The 22,195-nt window shown below is 56.3% G+C and overlaps 1 protein-coding gene across 1 annotated transcript in view; it reads left to right on the top strand.

Moving 5' to 3' along the window:
• The window catches only part of DPP6 (dipeptidyl peptidase like 6), a 586,350-nt gene that overhangs the window by 552,411 nt on the left and 11,744 nt on the right, over positions 1-22,195 (top strand). Inside the window, exons 18-20 of the mRNA XM_059932967.1 lie at positions 6,856-6,954; positions 11,373-11,442; positions 14,713-14,907. Coding sequence (XP_059788950.1) covers positions 6,856-6,954; positions 11,373-11,442; positions 14,713-14,907 — 364 coding nt within the window. The remainder of the gene's footprint in view (positions 1-6,855; positions 6,955-11,372; positions 11,443-14,712; positions 14,908-22,195) is intronic.

Here is a 22,195-nt window from a genome sequence, read left to right as displayed (position 1 = left end):
GGAAAGGAAAACAGCAAAGCGTCGCAAAGTTAATCCACGGGTGAGCTCAGGTTTTTTAAAAGATTTTTCAAATGTTTAATTTCTTCAATTCCCTCTGTCTGCCCATGAACGGCATGCCCATCAGGTGCCAGTCACAGGGGTGGGGACAGGGAGACTGTGTGACTTGCAGCTGATGACTTGGGCAGGACCCCATGCCTCGGCCCCCGCCGTTTCTTCTGCTCTGTGCTGGAAGCGGACACCACAGGAGAGGCCTGGGGCCGCCTGGAAAATAAGAATTGAAGGTTGCAGGTCCCAATAGCGTGTCAAACCCAGAGTCTAGCCTCCAGGCCTTGGCGGCGGGGAGTCAGCCGGGGATTTTTCTGTGTGTTTAACTTCTGATGTGTCTGATGTCGGCTCTGGAGCCTCACTGGCCAACTCATCTCCAGCTGTGCCAGCACAGAACAAAGTGCCCTCAGGTTTTGGTTTGTCTGTCGAACTGGATGGGCCCCTCTCGGGTGAGGGGCGGAGCCGGTGCCCCCAGACCCTGGGCCCGTCCGAGCCTTGGGGCTCCTCTGCTGGGCTCGGATCCACGTGCGTCACGTGCAGGACCACACGGCTCACTGAGCAGCCTTCGGGCATCAGGTGCGTTTCACACGGGCTGTGCTCTTCGGGGCTGAAAAGGCCGTGGAAACGCGCCAGGAGCGTCACAGAGGCAAGCGGTGGGCACTCCGTCCCCGCGGCTGCCCCTGCCTGCAGGAGCTGTCCTGTGAGGTTCGGGCTCCCAGAAGCCACGCCGTGTGCCTGTGCTGCCCGAGGTTGCGTCACGAACATCTGGAAACAGGACCTGGAGAAAGGCTGGAGGCCTCAGGAGTGGCGGTGACAGCGACATTGACCTCAGGCAGGTTACAGAGCTGGTTTGGGGCCAGCGCTGCCGCAGACACTCTGTGTGCTTTCACTCGTTCACCCCACCGCAGCCCGTGAGGCAGGAGCTCTTACTACCCCCGTTATTCATGAAGACAACCCAGGGAGAGGAGCGCGCCTGAAGCGTTGCCAGCTGGAAAGCGCTGGGGTCACGGCGAGCCCAGCGGCTGGGGCACAGCCCGTCCCTCCCCTCGGAGCGCCGAGCAGCGGGGCTGCTCAGGCCTAGCGGCTCCGTCCTGCGCCTGCCCTGAGCCGGGCCAAGGATCCTTTGCTCTGGGATGAACCCCGCTCAGCCGCGGTGTGCCGCCTCGGGGAGGATTCTGGGGTCGGCAGGACCGAGCCCTTGAACTGCACCCCGAATGCTTAATCCCCATCAGCACCACATCCACCACTTTAAACATAACCAAGTAACCACTTAATACCAAGGACCAGCCTGCCTGAGGCTTCCCGGGCAGTACTGGGCGCGAGCCGCACGGCAAGTTACCTGAGATCACACGGCCACGGCCAGGCCAGACCTTGGTTCATGTGACCCTAAGCACAAGGTCCTAGACCCGGGCCCCAGGAGCCCAAGGCCTTTGCTTTGCTGTCACCTGAGTGACGTGCTCACAAGCGCAGCGTCCCTGATCACCGCTCCAGAGGCAGCCCTGGTTGAACCTGGCGCAGCGCTGAGTCCCTGATGGTGTTTGGGCCCGGCAAGCAGAGTACAGAGCTGCCTCACAAGTCGGGAGGGCGGGTCCCACCGGCCTGCGGATCAGAGGCAGGACATGGGGCCACCTGCCCGTAGCCCAGTGGCCCGCAGGCGATCGGGCTCTTGGGGAGGTGGCCTTTGGGCAAACTGTGGAAAGCCTGGACGTCCAGCTGTGTATGGCCCACGTGGTGTGACAGTGACAGGCAAACAGAAGCCGTGGGAACACAGCTCGGCAGGCGGCAGACGGACCCCCGAAGGTCCGGTCAGGGTCGGAAGGCGGCGATCATTCCCTGGGTTCCAGCCCTGCTCTGAAATTCGAAACTGCTTCAGAAGTCTTTGTCTTTCCTCTTCCTCTGCTCCCGACCCCAGAGCCACCCGGGGAATATTGGACTTCTTTCCCTTTAGAAAATCTTATCTGCAGACAGAGCCGGCGGGTGTCACAGATGTGACTGAATTATTTAGAAGCTGTTTCCTTCAGAACGTAATTATGGTCGGGGCCAGAGTACGCTCCTCAGGTGCTGGTGCAGGAAAACCGGCACAGTCGCCGCGTTAGCAGTTGCCGGCTTCAGTGTGAGTGTGAGGCGGGTGTGAGCTCGGTGTGCGGACACAGTTCAGGCGCAGAGGCCTGCGAGCACCACGCACCTCCCTGCCCGGCGCAGCCCGCGGGACAGAGCGCCGCGGGCGGTTTCGGCGTGGTCTGTGTCCCGGCGGCGCCCACAGCGTCGTGACAGCTGCTCATGGACCCCAAGTTACTGGGCCCGGCACGCCTCCTTCACCAGAACTCCTAGACAGGGCCTCTCCCTCCCACTCCCTTCAGTCGGGTTTTTACACAGAAGCAAAACCAACTCGTACGGCCGGCTGGAATCACAGGCAAGATCTTCTTTGAGATTGTCCCAGATATGGGCTGTTTGGTGTCTGTCCCCTTTCTCACTGCCTGGGAGACCCCCCCTGCCGTCTTCCTCCGAGGGCCCACCCAGGGGACGTCACCTGTGCTGTCAGGCATGTGGCAAGCAGGTAGGATGGGAGGATGCCAGGAGGTGCCAGCCAGCGTGTGCCCGTCTCGGTCAAGGCCTCCGCTGTGTCTGGAGAGTCCTCCGGGTCCGCAGCTCCCCCCCACCACACACACACACACACACACACACACACACACACACACACACTGGCAGCCCTTCTGGAGGGACAGGTGACGGGTTTACAGACGGCTCACTCTAGGCCAAAACACGGCAGGTTTGGGGGAGAGCTGGTGTTCGGCTAACAGAGTGCAGAGTGAGCGAAGCACGTGGCACCCTCTGCCCCGCAGGGCACCTGCCTCGGCGTCCCCGGGACGCTGGAGGGCCGGCGGGCCACGGCTCGGTGCCCCTTCCTGAGTTGGGATGTAGCTGATGGGGTGGGAGCCACGCACGGCCCCCTCACCAAGCCCGCCCGCCTGCCGGCACGGTGCCCACACCACAAAGGCACTCACATCGCCCTGCTTCCAGGTTGCTTAGAATCTGGCCGGAGAGAAAGAGAGACACGGCAAAAAGAACAATCACCACCCAAACTGTGTGGCTTAACAGCTGGCCATTGGGAGCTGGAGAACTCAGTCTCCAGGCGAGATGGGGGTCTGGAGGGCGTCCGTGCCGGCCTCAGGCCGGGGTCCAGTCTGAGCCGGGCGGCCCCGGGTGGACAGGCCGCGTCTGCAATGCTGCAGTCACCGAGCGGGGAGGACGGGGCCCTGATGCCGCCGGGCCAGGCGCACGAGAGGAAGCCGTCCGAAACACGCCGGGAAGCGCCCAGAAAATCCAGGCGGGCGGCCAGACCCGAGTGATGTGCCTGCGGTCCCCGCGCTCCCGCCCCCCTCAGAAACGTGAGAGAGGGGGCGGCTCTGCTCTCCTCTAGCTCGGCTGCTTATTGGCTTCCATTTGATTCTGCTCATTCGTGTCCCCAAATCCGGCCAAGTGGCAATTCCTCCAAGGACCAGAGCCAGCGGAGTCTCAGAACGGCCCCGGTCACCGCCGCTCGGTGTCTGCCGCTGGGGCACAGCCGGTGGGCAGCCCTCGTGAGCTGCCCTGGCTCCTGCAGGCTCCGTGTGCCCAGATCTGATAATAGCTGATTCCACCAAATATGAGAGGGGCTCACATCTGACTGAGGAGTGGCCGTTTGCATGCTTCAGACTGCAGGTCCCCACGGCCCCGATGTCAAAAGAAGACCCCTTCGGGAACAGGCCGGTCTTTTCTTATTTCCTCTGCCGTGCTTCTGCCGTCTCTGAATGCAATTATGGGAACAAATAAAATGGCTTAACTCAGCTCCCCTGTGGGACAGCCAGCTCTCTGCTGATAAAACCAGTTGTGTGGGCAATCATTAAATGAGAAATTTAATATTTAACTAAATTTAATAGTCTGTTGCTTTGGTGCCTTTCTGTGAAGGGTGGCATTTCAGTACAGAGGGACTAGCTATTCACACGCCATCTGCGGAGGCTGTGTGCGGTTAGAACAACCGTGTGAGGTTAGAACGCCGTGGGCTCCCGCACGAAACCGCAGCTCCCGGATCCAGGGACCGGGAACGCAGTGCTTCGGTGGCAAGTCTGTGCTCTCGTGAACTCCACGCAAGCCTAGCTTGTAGGCTGCAAAGCAGCACGTCAAGCCTGAGCACGAAACTTCTCCTTCAGGCTCATCTGGTGTCAGAAATATCAAATCCCAGTGCAGACACGTGGAGAGAAGGTTATAACAGACCTTGAGAGGCTGCACCAGGTCTCCTTTGTTGTGAAGTTTGATCCTCCAGGTCGGCCCCCGCTGGGGCCTTGTCCATCCCCCAGAAGCAGAAGCTCGGTGCTGCTTCTCTGACAGCACAGGACTCAGCCTTGCTCTTGACCCTGAAGACATTCTTCCTGGGCTCCTGGTGACTCCCTCATCCTCACGAGTGTCCGTTTCTCTGGTCTGACCCACATTCGCACACCCCGAGTCCCTCACCTGTCTCCACTGGGACTTATCTCGTAGGCAGGCAGAGAGGTCCAGGTCGCGGTCCAGAGGGCTGAGGCTTCCAGAAGACCCTGTAAGGTCTGTGCTCCGGTTCCTACGCTAAGCTTGGATTTGGGTTGCCTCAGTGAATTCCCTCAATTCCCAGAATTAACTAAATAGTAACTTGGGTGTACCATTAGTCCTTCAAGCACTGTAAACTTTTCAATCAATTGAATAAAAATGTGCTTTGGTTTTGGGTTTTTTTGCTTTGTGCGGGAAGCAGTGGTTAATTGTCAGGCCTCAATCGCTTCAGCTCTTACCGCTAAGAGGTCTGAGCGCCAGGAACCTCTGAGAGCCTTCGGGCTTTCTGAAACACCCAGGAGGACCTCTCAGTCCTTCCCATGCGGGAAAAGGAAGAAAGACTTGGGTCAAAACCCAAACCCGGCTACTGTGAAGATGCATCATTTCCGGGGTATGAATCAGATTTCCACAAACAGCTGTATGTGCTCATGTTCCTGGAAACTTGTGTGTTTCGTCCCTGGGATGGGACTGAACACTGATATAGGGTCAGCCAGGCAGATGACCACATCTCTTAGGGTTGGTGTTAAGTGCACCTGGAGCGGGGTACCTGAGGTGAAGGGTCAGGGCTTCTCTTTGAGGAGGCGATGTTTGACTTGATGGAGGCGGAAGAGCCAGCAACATAGGACAGCAAGTGCAAAGGCCCTGAGGCAGCACAGAACTTGAAGAATGCTATTCTTTTTCATTATCTTGTGGAGCTCCCTTCTAATCTTCCTCCCCTATAAGTGTGGATAGAACATGGAGAATAGATAGTTAATATCTCCTAAACCAACTCCCCTCAACAGCCTGGAATGCTGTGTTAAAGGGCCGAGGGCATTTGGACTCAGGGAAACGAGTGCTCGCTCTGCTCTGTTAGGAGTGTGGGCAGGCACACCATGCCAGGGTCGGGCATCCCCTCCCGAACTTGCATGTGTGACCACAAGGTCGAGGGTCCCTTCTGGCTTTCCACAAAGGACAGCATTTCTTGTGTGCTATGTGGTGGGGGTCCCACTTCAGATTTTTTTTTTAACTCTACCTGTTTGAGCGTTAGTTTCACCATTTCTCCCCTCACCTTTTCACCAAAGCTGAATATCCAAATACGTGCTCAGCAAACTTGAAAAACATCTTCTGTTTTGTTTACTTGCTTGTCACCAGCCCTGGGAACTTTCAGTTGCCTCTGCCCCCGTAGAAGTTTGCTGGTCCTGCTCAGAGGCCATCCTCATGGCTCCACAGATAAGACACTCATTGCTGGAGGCCCTGGTCGTGAGCAGTGACTCACCTGCCCAGCCTGTGTGGAGCGGACGCCTGTGCAGGGCCCGCTGTCCTCAACGGCAGTTATCGCGGAGGATGCTTGTGAGATTAGCTTATTCTTTAAAATGTTCACAAACGTTTCAAAGTGACTTGTCGAGCCAAAGGTCGAGCCCCTTAAAGATAAAACTTCCTTTCAAATGAACCACAAGTTGTCCCCAGGTAGGATTGAGGTGAGAGGGGAGAAAAGACGTGGGGTGGGTTCTGTTACGTGTCAGATGGAGGAAGTCTGACACGTAACAGAAGGGCCACTTCCGCAGGGGATCAGTGAAGAGGGCTGATGGGGGTAGAGGCTCACAGCCAGGACCCTTTGAGCTGTTACAACCTAAGGGTCACGGAGCTGGTGTGTCTACGGTGCGGGTCAGGGTGGAGCCGCCTCTCAGGCTCCAGGGGAGATGGGCCAGTCCCCCTGCACGGCGGCTCACGTGGCTTCACTGCCAGCTTGAGTGACTGTCCAGACCAAGGTCCCCAAAGCCAGACCCCCTGTGACTAAGGCAAGAAACCCGAGTCCAACCGCTTTTCCTGGAAAACGTAATAACGGTCACGCTCCAGCTTCTACTCTCCTTTCTATAGTGTTATCGAGGCCACTACATTTGTAAAACCGCTTATTCTGACAGGCATGATGTCGGTCTCCCAAAACCAGCAGTCTTGAGACCAAGCACACCTAAAGCAACATGTGTGTGAGGGAGAGGGAGAAACGCCGTGGAGAGTGAGAATCACCAGGGGGCAGGGGCGCTGGACACAGTGGACGCACCTGCCGTCTGCCTGGAACCCCTGCCCTGAGCTAGACTCTCGCCTCGCGCTGGGACCTGAGCACACGATCTAATGTGTGCAGCTCTGGTCCCAGCCGTGGAACCAGTGGCCCTCTCCTCTGACGTAGGAGCTAGTGACAGGAGGCGCGTGAAGACTCACGGCGTCAAGAAGCGGTTACTGAATCTGAGTGTGTCATTTTTTTCTCTCTTTCAGAAATTTTTGACCTAGAAACAAATGAACATGTACAGAAAGCCATAAACGACCGGCAGATGCCTAAAGTCGAATACAGGAAAATCGAGATTGACGATTACAGTAAGTGCTATGTTTTCTCCTTTAAACGGGAAAACCAGCATGTGCTCTGAAACAGCCTGACCATGATTGCCGGGTGGGGGGTTGCGGGGAGCACGGGCTGGAACTGCATCCTCACCAGCGAGGGGGACCGGGGCCGGGGGAAGTTCACGCTGAGCTGACTGCGCCCACAGCCAGGATGTTCACCTGGACACACGAAAAGACAGGAGCACGTAATTTCTCTCCTCCAGAGGCTGACAGTTTAGACAAGACCCCAGACGGAAACTCCCTCCTTGTTGGGGCCGAACAGGTCATGACACCATCCAGGAAACGTCTCCCCCTGGAAACTCCCTTTCTGTGCCATTGATGTTGTTACTGCTTCATCATCTTACCTCTAAATGTTGCTCGTGGGCTGAGGGGCGTCCTGGAAGCTGGAGAAACACAGCATGAGGGATTGGTGGTCGGTGCAACCCGAGACCATCCAGCGCTCTGCCTTGGCCTGTGTCCTTCCTCTTGAACTGTCCGTTCAGTCATTCAGTAAGCTTTTACGAGCACTTGCTCTGCAGCAGGCACCCCTAGGCCCCGAGGACCCCAGAGCAGTGGCTGGAATGGGGCTTGCATCTCCTGGAGGGAAGCAGGGTTCTCCTGGCCTCCTCACCTCTGCAGACAGTCCCCCGTCAGCCCAGCCCGGAGCTTTGCCGCCACCGGGCGTCTGCCCTTGGGAACCTCAGATGCACAATGCCCCAAACTCATCTCACCGTCCTTCCCCCAGCACTGTGTCCCCCTCCACGCTCGCCTCCTTTTGAGGATGACACCCTCCGGTTGTGTTGACTGGTTTCAGATAACTTAGATTTCAAACCTTGAAGTCGTCTTTGAGTCATCCATCCAGGTACCACTGCCCATCGTCTCTGAGGTTGGTGAATAGACTTCATCTCCTGAGCTAACTTAGAAGGTCGCCAGGGATCAATGGAAGAGAGTGCGGAGATTGACTAGTGATGCCTGAACTGCAGGCCTGGGGCGGGGGGCGGGTGGTAGCCCGAGCCTGTGTCTGCCGCCCCAGCCCATGTCTGGAAGCTCCTTGTCTGCCCTTTCCCTTCAGTGGGACAGCGGCTTGTCACTAGGGCTGGTGGGCCCTGGAGTATCACTCAGCACCCCTTGTTAGACTGGACCCAGCCACCTGACAGACCGTGAGCCCCTAAGGGCAGGAACCAAGGCTCAGCTTGTGGAACAAAATCAAACCCACCCAGACAGAGCATCCCGTAAAGCTGCGTCCTTCAGAGCAGAAAGGAATGGCCCAGGAGCTCGGGAGAGCGTGAGAATGGACTGGGGTCCTGTGAAGGTTCCCAGCAAGGTGGGACTTGAAGGGGTTCCTGGAGTCGCTTTCGGTTGGCGGAGAAGAGGGGAGAAGGAGGGAGAAGCGTCAGCGTGGTCGGTCGTGGGTGGGTCGGGAGGCTGGTGGAATTCCAGCCGCGGGGTTGTCCCAGGTGGCAGCCGACACGGGGGCCCTCACCCTCCAGCACCTTCATCCTGGTCCTATCGTTGGGCCACACGGAATCACACTATATTGGAACCTTTCTAAACATCGCTAGAGATACAGGTAGGGAGAGAGATTCACCTGCGACAGTCAGAAAAGTCGGAAAATAGGATGTGTTTCAACCCCTCTCCCCCGGGCCCACGGGTGCAGAGGCTTTCTCTTACAATGGCCCGTGTGCACTCACTCTGATGAGGGGCTGATGGAGGAAACAAGAAGGGAGGGCCTGAGGCGGGAGAAGAGATAGACTTAGGAGAAGCATGAGTGGAGCCTGCAGTCATGCCCGGCGGGGACATCGCTGCCCGCAGGCCAGGGCCATCCCCACCGCCTCTCCGGGTCTGGGTTTCTCTCAACGTCCCTGAGACGCACGCAGGTCCCACAGGATGCACTCGGCTCTGGAATCGAGGGCAGTTCTGCGTGTCCAGGGGGCACAGCCCCAGGTGGCTGGGTTCAAGCCCGTCCAGTCCTGAGCCGGAGAGGAGCTGTCAGTCAGAAAGAGGGAGACAGAGGAACTGGGCCGCCCACAGATGCCTGTCCTCAGGGCTTGGGGGAGCCACAGAACAGAAACGAGGGGCAGGAAGGACACAAGTCCAGGCCGAAAGTGGGCTCAGGAGACCTGCAGGAGTCGCGGCCCTAACACGATAAGGAAGAGCGGGGAGACCCGGGGAACCCAGCACGGGAGCCCGTGAGCTGTTTCACTGGGACAGAAACGGGCAACCCCGAGTCAGGCCTGAAACCCGCTACCCACAGGCAGGAAGCAGAACCTCTGCTGCCCTGGGGCGTGCGCACTGGAGACACGGCTCCTGACCTGTTCATCTCAAGTCCCCGCCTCTTCCCTGCCGAGCTGCTTTCTGTAAGGAGAGCGACTCTGACCATACGGGGTGTCTTGTACAGACAGCCCCATCGCTGAGACTTCGTACTGCCAGGAAATGGGTCAGAGGAATGTCTGGGCTGCCCAACGGGATGGCATCAGTGACTGGTCCAAACTGCCATGCGGAACCTGGAGTCCAGTCACTCAGGACAGATCCAAGTTCATGAGAGCCCTCAAATTAACTGGATATTTATCTTCGTGCTTTCCTTTTATAAATAAGGAAGAAACAGAGGCAAGAAAACAAGATGACTTCCGATTGATAGTGGATGGAGGGATGCAGGGGAGGATGGATGGAAGGATAGGAGGGTGGATGAGTGAGCAAGCAACCTCCACAGGTCTGGCCCCACCCCCTCTACCCTCGTCTCTACCTGCAGACCTCAGGCAGGCCCCGTAACGTGCAGGGCCCGAGCAAAATGAAAACGTGGGGCTCATTATGACAGCAGAGCTTCCAGTACAGCCAGGGCTCTTGCACAGGCCTGCCTGAGTGCACGGGTCACGCCCTGTAAGGCCAGTCAACCTCCACCGTCAGACCTCAGCTTGCTGCCCGCCCCCGGCCCCCATCAGCAGGTTTTCTCCCATCTGTCACTTCCTACCACAGCCTTGGAGGCCAGGTCATGTTCCTTCACAGGATCCTTTCTCAGCTCTCGCCCAGGGCCCTCCTCCATCCACTCTGCACACAGTGTTTCCCAAACCCCAGAGCACTAAGGGGTGCCTGCCATCCCTCGTCCAAAAATGCAGAAAAGGGTCTTTAGAAACAAATAGCCAACTCCCGGCCCCCCTTGCACATGAGGTTTCCTTCCAGGGTGAGGTTTTACTTGCGGGTAAACGGGGACGTAGATGCGAGGAGAGCAGGAACAGCTGTGTGCAGGGCCGGCGTTTGCTCATCGCCCCTTGGGGTCCCAGGACATCTGAATGATGTCGCCCCACGGACCTGTTTTTATTTTGTTATGCTTTGTTTTTCATTTAATGCTACTGGAGGCTAAGGCTTTCCTTAGAGAAGCATTCCAACTCCAGGAACACTCTCTGAATGTATTCAGCCGCTTGTGGCCAAAGCCTGCCCATGGGCTTATCAGTGGCAGAAAGCAGCCCAGACCATGTTTTATGGATATTTCAGTGATAAAGTCCAGGGTCCCTGGGCCATTGATCTAATTTGCAAGCCATTAACATTCAGCCAGAATCAGTAATGAGACCCTGGTCAGAGCAGGCTGCTAAGCCAACCCCCAGCCTGGGGTGTATCTACAGTAATTGTACTGAAAAAGCCACTAATTCCAATTTAATTGCTCATCTGGGCTGTAGTTAACATCAATAAACAATTTCTAACTTGGGCAGGAAGGTTTGTTTGGGGAAGAACAGAGAAAGCAGTGAGGGAAACGGCCCCCTCCCTCCCAGACTGGATCCTGGTTGCCAAAGGATCCAAAGGACCAGATCCAAAGGACCTTGGCTGCAGGACCCACGGCTGCACCAGCTCCCTCCCGCTGGCTCCGCGGGCAGCCAGACCTGCCCAGTTCCTGCCTGCAAACGGGGAGGGGGGAGGCCCGCACAGCCCCGGGCTTCGCACGGAGGCTCCCCGCAGCTCTAGCCTCTCCCTCAGGGCCGCTGCCCCCTGCCTCACCCCACCCCGCCCTCAGTCTCCGCCTGTCCCCACGTAACTACTTGTTGGGGCACTGCTGCCCGGCAGAGAGGTGCACGCTGCCCTGGGGGTTCATTCCCCCCCCGCCCCCCCCCCCCCCGCCTGGAATTTTGCTGTCAGCAAGCGCTCACAGTGGTCCAGGCTTTTCTGCTTTTCAACACTTTCCTGTTTGCAAGATTGCAGTTAAGCTTCAGATGGAGAAACTAAGCCTCAAAGAGGTTGGGTGCTTTCCCCAAGTCCAAAGTGAGCCGGAGTCCCCCTGTCTGTCTAGGACCGGCCTTAACCCTGCAGGCTGCCCGTCTCCCAGGCCCCCGGGAGCACACCCCAGGGCGGGCACACCCACCCAGCACCCATCCCGCCCCTCCCTTCCTGGCCCCTAACGTGCTGCCCTGTGTTCTGTTTCTGCCTAGACTTGCCCGTTCAGATCCTGAAGCCAGCGACCTTCACCGACACCGCCCACTACCCCTTGCTCCTGGTGGTGTAAGTATCCCAGGATGAAAACTCTCAAGAAGGTGGTAAGCGGGAGCCTGATATCCGTTGCAATCTAAACACTGGAAACAATTTAGCACGTTCTTCCTGTAACAACCGCTGACCCCAGACATCAAAGGGAAGTGGGGCCCCAGTCGATTTCGGGGGATTTGCGACAGTGAGTGCAGGACTTGAGTCACATTCCGGGGGTCGTGCTTCGGTGGCTGGTCAGCGGCCCTAGGGACAGCAGGAAAGCTGGCGGGGAGCCCAACCTCACCGTGCAGGGCGGACGCACCCGAGGTCACCCCGGGCCCCGGGGCCCCCAGAAACGGAGGTGGGCCTGGCAGGGTCTCGCTGGGGCCAGCGGCTCCTCCAGTGCCACCAGGCGGTCTCAAACACCAGGCATTCGCCCACAGGATGATTTCAGATCTGCCTTGTGCTAATTAGCAAGCCAGATGGTTCAGATGTCGAGAATGACTTACGAGCTTTCTAAGCACCTCTGACAGTGTTGGGTCCTGATTAGGGCTCCCGTTCACTCGGGTGCGTGAGTGGCCATGGGACAGAGGAGACACTGAGCCTTGGGGCCTCTGGGGACGCAGCCCCGTATTCATGTGAAAGGGTCCAGGGGAGAGCAGAGGCCTGCACTGGGGCTCTTGAGGGACCACAGTGAAATCACCCACCCAGAGCCTGACTAACCCTGTGCTTCTTGCCTGGCGCCCGGCCTGGGGCCCAGCCCTCAGGGACGAAGGCTGCATTGTGAGGACGCCTGGCCGCGACCCCCTGTGCTGCTGCAGCTTGCCACGAACCCGCTGTCCTCACTGTCTGGACTTTGCCAGCGACCACGTGCACACACACACACACCACACACTCACACCCACATACACATACACACCACACGAATGTACAAAACAACAGCGCACACACATATATACACACAGGCACAACACACACACACTCACACATATATACACACATACACTCACACATATACACACACATACACACTCTCACACTCACACATACACACATACACACACTCACATATACACACATACACTCACACATATACACACACTCTCACACTCACATATACACACACATACACACACTCACACTCACACATACACACATACACAGTCACTCACACATATACACACACACTCTCACACTAACACACACACACTCTCACACTCACACATATATACACATACACCACACGAATGTACAAAACAGAACAGCACACACACTCTCACATATATACACACGCACACACACACTCTCACACATATACACACACATACACACTCACACATATACACACACATACACACTCTCATATACACACACATACACACTCTCACACTCACACGTATACACACATACACTCACTCACACACATACACACACATACACTCTCACACTCACACATATACACACACTCACACATATACACACACATACACTCTCACACTAACTCACACTCACACATACATACACACACCACACGAATGTACAAAACAGCACACACACATATACACACACACACTCACACATATACACACATACACACCACACGAATGTACAAAACACACACGAAAGCACACACACTCACATATATACACACGTGCACAACACACATACACACACTACACAAATATACACATCACACACACACGCTCACACACACGCACAAACCACATACCACATACACCAGTATACACAGCACATACACGACACACCAGTATACACAGCACATACACACACACACACACACCAGTATACACAGCACATACACACACACACACACACCAGTATACACAGCACATACACGACACACCAGTATACACAGCACAGACACACACACACACACACACACCAGTATACACAGCACACACACACACCGCACACCAGTACACACATACACACACCAGTATACACAGCACAGACACACACACACGACACACCAGTATACACAGCACAGACACACACACCGCACACCAGTATACACAGCACAGACACACACACACGACACACCAGTATACACAGCACAGACACACACACCGCACACCAGTATACACAGCACAGACACACACACACACACACACCAGTATACACAGCACAGACACACACACCGCACACCAGTATACACAGCACAGACACACACACCGCACACCAGTATACACAGCACAGACACACACACACACACACACCAGTATACACAGCACAGACACACACACACACACACACCAGTATACACAGCACAGACACACACACCGCACACCGGTGCACACACACACACACCAGTATACACAGCACAGACACACACACCGCACACCGGTGCACACATACACACACCAGTATACACAGCACAGACACACACACCGCACACCGGTGCACACATACACACACCCCTTGCCTGCACTCCTGTCCCGGCAGAAGGCCGGGATGACAGTGGTGTAGTAGCTGTGGCCTCCTTGGAGGGGCGGCCAGCCTCAGAAGGGGCGGTGCGTCTGTGGCCGGTTCTGAGCGCCCTGGGCCTGGCGCTGGCCGTCCCTCCTGCTTACCCTGTCCCCCCAAGAAGGAAAGTCACTTAGACGCTTCCCCACCCCCGTTAGTGCTAGTGAACGCTCCACAGTCGTGTCCCCATCTGCAAGGCCCGTCGGCAGCTCTGGCCGATTCCCGGGTGACAACACGCGCCGTGGGAGACTTGAGCTCACACGGCCGTGTCCCCAGGCGGGAAACAGGGAAGCCACGAGAACAAGGGAACCCACACCCGACCCAGCTAAGTGCTTGGGCGACACTCTGCGGGGGGCGGTGCACAGGCTGTCCCACGGAGAGCGGACAGAAAGGCCGCCCAGGTCAGCCGCAGGCTCTGCTCCGGGGCGAACCCGAAAGGAGGGGGTTCCTTCAAACCAGGTGCTGCCAGAAGGAGCAACACGTGATGGGGACCAAGGCGGCAGCCTGGGAAACTGAACCCAGGAAGGGCAGGCCGAGTCAGGCCGTGTGGGGAGGCAAACCAAGGGGGGACGTGGAAGGACTTTTCCAAGTTCCTCTCCCCGAGAACATGCCCCTCGGTGGCCTTGTGCTCGGGGTGGCCCTGGGAGCTCAGGTTCCCCATCGCCCTCCGGGTGTGCAGAGGTGTGGAGCCGGGCGTGGGGCCGGGGTCGCGGGCGCCCTCCGGGGAGGGCACAGCCAGCCCCTAGGGGAGCATCGTGGGACCTGATGTCGGCTGGGCCAGCCGCTGCTGCAAGCCACGTGCCAAGGCCTGGCCCGTCTTTCCAGGGATGGCGCCCCCGGGAGCCAGAGCGTGGCCGAGAAGTTTGAGGTGAGCTGGGAGACGGTGATGGTGAGCAGTCACGGGGCCGTGGTGGTCAAGTGCGACGGCCGCGGCAGCGGCTTCCAAGGGACCAAGCTGCTGCACGAGGTGAAGCGGAGGCTGGGCTCGCTGGAGGAGAAGGACCAGATGGAGGCTGTGAGGTGAGGACCCCCGGAGGCACCACTGGAACTGGGGGAGGTGGGGAGCGGGCGGCCGCAGCTCCTACCTGGGCTGCACCGTGGTCCTCTCCAGACGCGTGTTTCTTGTCAACACACATTTCACCTGCGATTTGCTCGTACTTACAAAGTCTTCGTGCAGTTCCGCAGTGAATTCCTGCTAGTAATCTTCTCCCAAAGACTTGTATCCTCGCTATCACATAGCTCGGTGGCCTGTCCGTTCCGCTGATTGAAACCGGGTGCAGAGACCGTGACGTGGGCGTGCTGTGGTTGTAGACCTTGGCCGCTGATCACGGGGGGAGAGCCGGGCTGGGGGCACGAGAGAGCGAGGACTGAGTGGGGCTGGAGCCACGCAGCGGGTCACCGCGTTCCTGAGGAAGGACCCCCTGCGCTTCCAGGCGGCAAGTCAGAACCCCCGCTCAGCCCCACTGACGGGCACGTTTTGTCCCTTGGTTTCTTCACATCTCTGTCACCGAGGCAGCAGGACTGATAGAGTGTCACCGAGACGGAAAGGGGCTTAGTGCAGGGGACCGATGCTCAAAGTTATTGATTGAATTTTATTGTTGCCCCGGAATAAGAGACATCAAGAACCTGTGCCCGACTAACTGGCCTGCAGGCGCATCTGTAGAAATAGAGTTTTCACAGTTTTACGGCACAGCGGACAGTAGGGCCAAACGTGACTTCACCCGGGAGATGCAGCCAGACCCACAGACTCCGGTGCTCGGAGGGACAAGAAGGGCATGTCGCACGATTGTCATCCTCATTGTGAATCGGGGTGCGCGATGTTGGACGCTGGGCGTCTGGAAAGGGCGGCATACAGCACCCAGATGAATAAGTGTTGACTGAAGGGCTGTAAGAAAGCTGGACACTGCATCCCATCTGTCACCATGACTGTATGCTCTGCAGGTTTAAAAGATTTCACTTTACTAACTTTTCAGAACATTTTCTCTCTTGTTTTTAAAAAGATTGATGGCACGTGGTGTGTACTCAGTAAATAATTTCTAAGTGGATGAAACCATGAGTGCATGAACGAATGGCCCACTCTGCTCAAGGGAGTCGTGAGCTGGTGAAGAGAGGCGACCCGATCAGACCGGCATGTGCTACAGGCAGAGAACAGGGTGGGAGAGATGGCTGAGGACCCAAGAGTCTGGGAAGGTGCGCCCGTCAGGATGCTTTTGCCTGGAAGTTAACAACAGCACAGACACATGCGCACACACACACACCCAATGTTAAACGTGCTTTAAAAACACGACACTGTATTGGCGCTGGAAGTCCAGGGGGACGTCAGGCCTCAGCTTGGTTGCTCAGGGACCCGACGGTCCCCCTGAAGGCCCGGCTCTCTCGTCTCTCCGCCCAGCCAAGCACATGGCCTTGTGCTGAGCCTCTTCTCCTCACGCTCACAGGACGGCTGCCAGAGCACTGCCAGCAGGTTGAACCACTTCCAGAAACCTCCAGGAAGGGAGGGAGGAGCCTCCCCAGGGGCCACCCAACAAACCTCTCCTTCTGTCTCCCTGCCAACTCCAGAACCCAGAAGCATCACCCAGGGGCAGTGGGGGCAACCCCCCGAGACCCGGTGGGCTGGGGACCGGTCCACCGCCCCGGGCAGAGGAAGGAAGGGTGGTGACAGCACAGCCGGGGAAGGAGAGGCAGCAGCGGCACGTGGGCCACAGGGAGCCCTCTGGAGAAGCACGTGGGCCCAGGTCAGGCTCGGGAGGGGCGTGGGACAAGGATGACCGCAGAGCCCCCTCCCTCGGAGCCCCCCTGTTTTCGTCCTTCCCCACCTGCTGCCCTGCTCTGACTCCTCCCAGGAAGCCCAGAGTCCTCGCGGGCCCCCCGAGGCCCTGGGGTAGGACGCGGCGTCCTTCAGACATCCTGCCAGCCTGGCTGGTGTGGCCGCCCCACTCTGAGCAGGGGACGAGAGGGCACAGGCTGTTTCACACTCACGGTGTTTCTAAAAATAAGGGATTGATCGGCCATCTGTTCAAAAACAGAACCTGTTCCAGAACAACAGTAAATAATGTCAGCTCTTAAGCCACTGAGGCTTCCAGGAACAGGAACACAAACCTTCGCAAGCCTTACAGCCATCAACAGCCACGCAGAGCTTCTCCGGAAGCTGACGCCCAAGTGTCTCAAGCCATGGAAAACTCTATGAAGCTTTATTTAGGATCTGGGTCTGTATTTTCATTAGAAAGAACTGGCCCAGTCTGTTCGGTTTAAGAGACCTTGAGACCAGCCCCCCACCCTAGCTCCCCAAAGCTCCCCACCCCCGGGCAGTTGTCCCAACTTCCTCCATCACCTGGAGGAAGTCCTGGAGCCCAGGGGGTCTCCCCCGACCACAGCTGCCAAGCATGTCCCTCCCAGGCCAGGCCGAGGGCCATGCGAACGGGTGGTCTGGGAGTGGAGGAGCACAGCCCTGCCTGGAGGGGCTTCTAGGGGGAGGTGGCTTTCTGCCAAGACCTCACCTCAAAGGGTAGCGGGGATTTGCCCACGGGAGTGCGAGTGCGCATTCCACACAGACGAGATGCTGGGAGCAACGGTCCCGGTAACACAAAGGCGCATGAGGTCCAGGGCCCCCAGTAAGCCCAGTGTGGGCTGCGCTGGGGCCAGGTGACGCCTGGAGACGTGGGGTGGGCTGAGACCCTCCCACACCATCTTCCGGAGCCGCCACCTGCCCTCCCAGCAGCAGAGGTCCCTCGGGAGTTTAGCAAGGAGGTGACAAGGCCACCTTTATTTTTCAGAACCGTGATGCTGGTAGCGGTGTAGCAGGTTTTATGGGTCAGAGTCCTGGCAGGAAACATTCAAATGGGGTGATTTAAGGAGAGAGAAATAACGTGCATGTCTTCAAAGGCATGGGCGGGGTTAGGAAGGTCCAGGGGATCGGTGGGGGTTCGCTGGGGCTGAGGCCGGGCAGGGGCGGCACCATGCCGCGGAGGAAGCATGTCTGCAGCGGGTCAGCGAGATCTGTAAGTGAATAGATACGGAGATGGACGTGGAGCTGGGCGGTGAGTTCTGTGTCCCGCACAGCGCTCTGCTGCCCCCCGCAGAGGGCAGGACAAATGTGCTGACCACGTTCCTCCCGCTGGCCCCTCCTTGTTGCCCCACCGAGTCTCTAGCTGTGAGGCTCCCTGACTCTGAAGGTGCTGTGTGGTCCGCGACACCTGCGTCAGCGTGGGTCCCCAGGAAGCGGTGCCAACACACACTTAGACGTGCAGAAGGTGTGTTTGTGCAGGATGCGGGGCCCAGAGCGCAGCAGGGGCTCTGACACGGGAAAGGACGGGACACAGAGAGCGGGCTTCCCGTGGCAGCTGGGCTTTGAGCGTCTCTGCCAAGCTGAGGCGGGCCTCGGAGGACCCCATGCCGGTCACTGGCGGGGACAGCTTGAGACGGTGTGGACCCGTGGAATGTTGGAAGGTGCGAGCACTGCTGCTCCCAGGGTGTCAGCCCGCCTCCCCCAGACGCGCTCTGGAGGCTGGAGCCTCCCCCGTCCTCCCTCGGGGCCTCTGCGAACCCTGGCGTGGGGCAGAGCTCAGCGGCTGCTCCATCGAGAGGGACGCCGGGGTCTCGCCGTGCCGCAGAGCGTCCCAGTGATGGAACCTCCCACGCCTGCATCGGGCTCCTCCGTCTCGGGGCTCCACTGCTCACCCGGAAACAGCCGTCACGCAGGAACTGCCCGGCTGATGAGTGGAAATACAGCAACACGATAATAACAATATTTGATATTGGAAAAAACTATTTTCCTTGGGAGACTCCAGAGTACTTTACAAATGAGGATCATTACCAAGGCCTGTGGTTTTTAGATCAGGAAGTGAATCGCCAGGTAATTAAATGAAGGGGTTGCCGGAGACCAGAGGCTGCCTGCGAATGTGGAAGTAGGGCTGAGAATAAAAATCCGAAATATTTTATGAATTGGCACGGCGCCTGAGACCCCGGCCCCATGCCCTTTGAGGTTCATGTGGCTCACTCCATGCTCCGTGGTCTCCGCAGACTGCTACACGATCCCAGCAATTGTGGTCTGGACCTCAGGCCGTGGGGCAGAATCCTCATGGGACCAGGTTGACCATTTCACCAGACATTCCCAGACGCACGTCTGTGTATCAGGGATTTGGGTCATGAGAAGAGGATTCAGAAACTTGGGGAAACGTATTCAATGGTTCCACGTGTGTAGGCATGCCTGCCGTGCTTTGAAGGTCAACCTAGGCTGCGTGTGAGTGTGTGTGTGTGTGTGTGTGTGTGTGTGTGTGTGTGCACCTGCACACACCTCTAACTCCTAAGCCTGGAGACGTGACTTGAAGTCTGCCAGGCTATCCTGTGATACCTGCACAATGTTTTTATTTTGTTTTATTTTATTTATTTATTTTTTTTATTAATTTATTTACTTATGGCTGTGTTGGGTCTTCGTTTCTGTGCGAGGGCTTTCTCTAGTTGCGGCGAGCGGGGGCCACTCTTCATCGCGGTGCGCGGACCTCTCACTATCGCGGCCTCTCTTGTTGGAGCACAGGCTCCAGACGCACAGGCTCAGTAGTTGTGGCTCACGGGCCCAGTTGCTCCGCGGCATGTGGGATCCTCCCAGACCAGGGCTCGAACCCGTGTCCCCTGCATTGGCAGGCAGATTCTCAACCACTGCGCCACCACGGAAGCCCTGCACAATGTTTTTAAAAAGCAAAAGTATTAAAGTGTTGTGTTAGTTTCCTAGGGCTGGAACGCCCAAATCAAGGTGTGGGCAGTGCTGCACTCTCTCTGACACCTGCGGGGGAGGACCCTGCCTCGCCTCTTCCAGCTCCCGGTGGTTGCTGGCAATCCTTGGCTTGTAGACGCGCCCCTCCAATCCTGCATCTTCGAGTGGCCGTGTCCTCCCTGGGTCTCTGTGTCTCTTCTCCTCTTACAAGGACACGAGTCACTCTAGTGTGACCTCACCTTAACTTACTAATTACATCTGCAGTGGACCCTGTTGACAAATACGGTCCCATACCGAGGTTTGAGGGATTAGAAATTCAACGTATTTTGCAGAATTCAACCCATAACAAAGGCTTAAACGATCCACACAAATTCCCTTGCCCTTCACCCAACCCCCCACCAGCCCTGCTTCGCGGAGACAACCACCCCCAGCCGCATGATCCCCTTCGTCAAGCGTCCATCTCCGCTCTTCTGAGCGCAGGTGTCATCACGTCGCGATTTCTCATCACAGGACTTCCTGTTGTCGCAGGTGAGGATTTAGCTGCTTTGTACCAGCATCTTCCCAGAACTGTTACACCAACTGCCTGGTTAGATCCACAGTCTGAGGCGCAGGCTCACTACGTAAACAGTGCTGACCTCAGACCCCGGGGGTCTCTTCGTGCCCTGCTCTCCTTTACATCACTTGATATTTCCTGAAGTGTTGCTTTGTCTTTCATCTGGGTAACTTTCTATGTATTGGTACCTGCTCACAATACTCCCAGTTGTTCCTGCGGGCCGCTCGGGCTCCTGTTCGTATTCTTCCCAGATGCTCACACGCACTGGTAATCTGTCAGCGCCAGCGTTCTTTTCTTGCGCTGGAGTCCCCTTCCTTCTGGTCCACGTGGACCACGTGTCTATAGGGTCACTTTTGAGGCCCTTTTCACAACTCTCCTGTGTTGGCTCCTTTGCACACACCCTGGGTCATGGGCCAAAGAGCAACAGATATATGTCTCCCTTTTTATTTACTTTTTCCTTCATATATCTAGAAAGCATCTCAAAATGTCTTTATTCTATTCCCACATTTGAAATTATTGTTTATCTAAATATAAAATCTACAAAGAAAATAATTTCTATCTAGAAGGCCCTGGAATCGTCCACCACGTGTTGCTGGTGAGAAAAACGATGTCATTCTATTTGCTGATCCTTGTAGATGGCCTGCTTCTCTCTCCTTTTCAGAAGATGGACGTCTTTAATCCTGGTATCCTGAAATTTCAGCCATTGGTATGGGACTTTTCAATCTGGGGAATAATTGTTCTTCAGTCTTGGAAAGTTTTTACTATAATGTGTTGATAATTTCTCTTTTCTCTGTTGTTTCTTTCTGGAACTTTTATTGTACTGTTTTGGTGCTTCCGGTTTATTTTCATCATACCTTTTCTCTCCTATATTCCAGCCTTTCTGTTGAATGTTTATTTTCAGGCATGACACTTCAAATTCCCTAGCCTTTTCTCTTCATCCAAGAGCATATTATTCTTGTCTGATTGGTTCAATATTTTTTGTCTTTCTAGATATATTAGGTCGAGTTTCTTCTGTTCACTGAATTATCTCTGTTCCCTCTGGATTCCTGAATTTTTCTGGGTTTTTGTTGTTGTTGTTGTTTGGGTATTGGTTTGGACTCTCTCATCTGGAAGATTCTTTGCATTTCTGATGAAACCTGGCTGCCTCTTCATTCATAAGAGAGGTACTAACCGGGGTGCCAGTTCTGTGTGCAGATTGTGAGCTGTTGGCAGGTGGGCTTTACCGAGGGTGGTGGAGGGCGTCCAGCTCTTCATTGGAGAGACCCACACCCCTTGATATGGTGTGTATCCTCTCCAGGGGCGGTCAGCTTCTCCAGCCTGGGCATCCCATTCCCGAGTACCTGCATCTGGGAGAGGCCGAGGGAGGCCCATGTAGAATGCAGACTCGCAGTTGGCTTGCTTGTTGCAATCCTGCACCTCACCCCGCACTGAGCCTGGTGTCCCAGCGTCTGGAGCCTGTTCTCTTTCTCCCCAGAAAGTTTCAGTGACGTGTCTGAAGGTCCCACAGCCCCTTAGTAGCTGAGCAGGAATTGGACACAAGATACCCTGACTCTGAGAGTGGAAGCTTCTGACAATAAGGCCTGTGAATTAGCCTTTGTCCCTAAGACTTGGCACTGAGGCTTACAGATGACACACATGTCAAGGAATGGATGGGAAAGGGGTGGGGGGAGGAGGACGAGGAGGAGGGGAAGGTAGTAGGGCCAGTTTTCTTGCTCTCACTAGTATTCTGAAATGGAATCAAACAGATCAATCCACAGAATGAACATGCATGAATCATCAATTTTCCACAAATACTCTGGGGAAACTCGTTATATTAAAATAAACAGTAATACACAGTTGGCCCTCGTTATCCTTGGGGACCGGTTCCAGGACCCACGTGGGTACCACAGTCCTCAGATGCCCAAGCCCCTTCTGTAAAACGGTGGAGCATATGCACATAACCATCACACATCCTCCTGGGTACTTAAGATACACACATCTCTCAATCCCTTATAATGCCCCCTACGTGTAGATGCTATGTAGACAGTTGTAAGTACAATGTAAAT

This window comes from Balaenoptera ricei, chromosome 9, assembly GCF_028023285.1.
Source record: "Balaenoptera ricei isolate mBalRic1 chromosome 9, mBalRic1.hap2, whole genome shotgun sequence".
In the NCBI taxonomy this organism is placed as follows: domain Eukaryota; kingdom Metazoa; phylum Chordata; class Mammalia; order Artiodactyla; family Balaenopteridae; genus Balaenoptera; species Balaenoptera ricei.
Note: the sequence above shows the minus strand (reverse complement) of the source record. Positions and strands in the feature narration are given on the sequence as shown.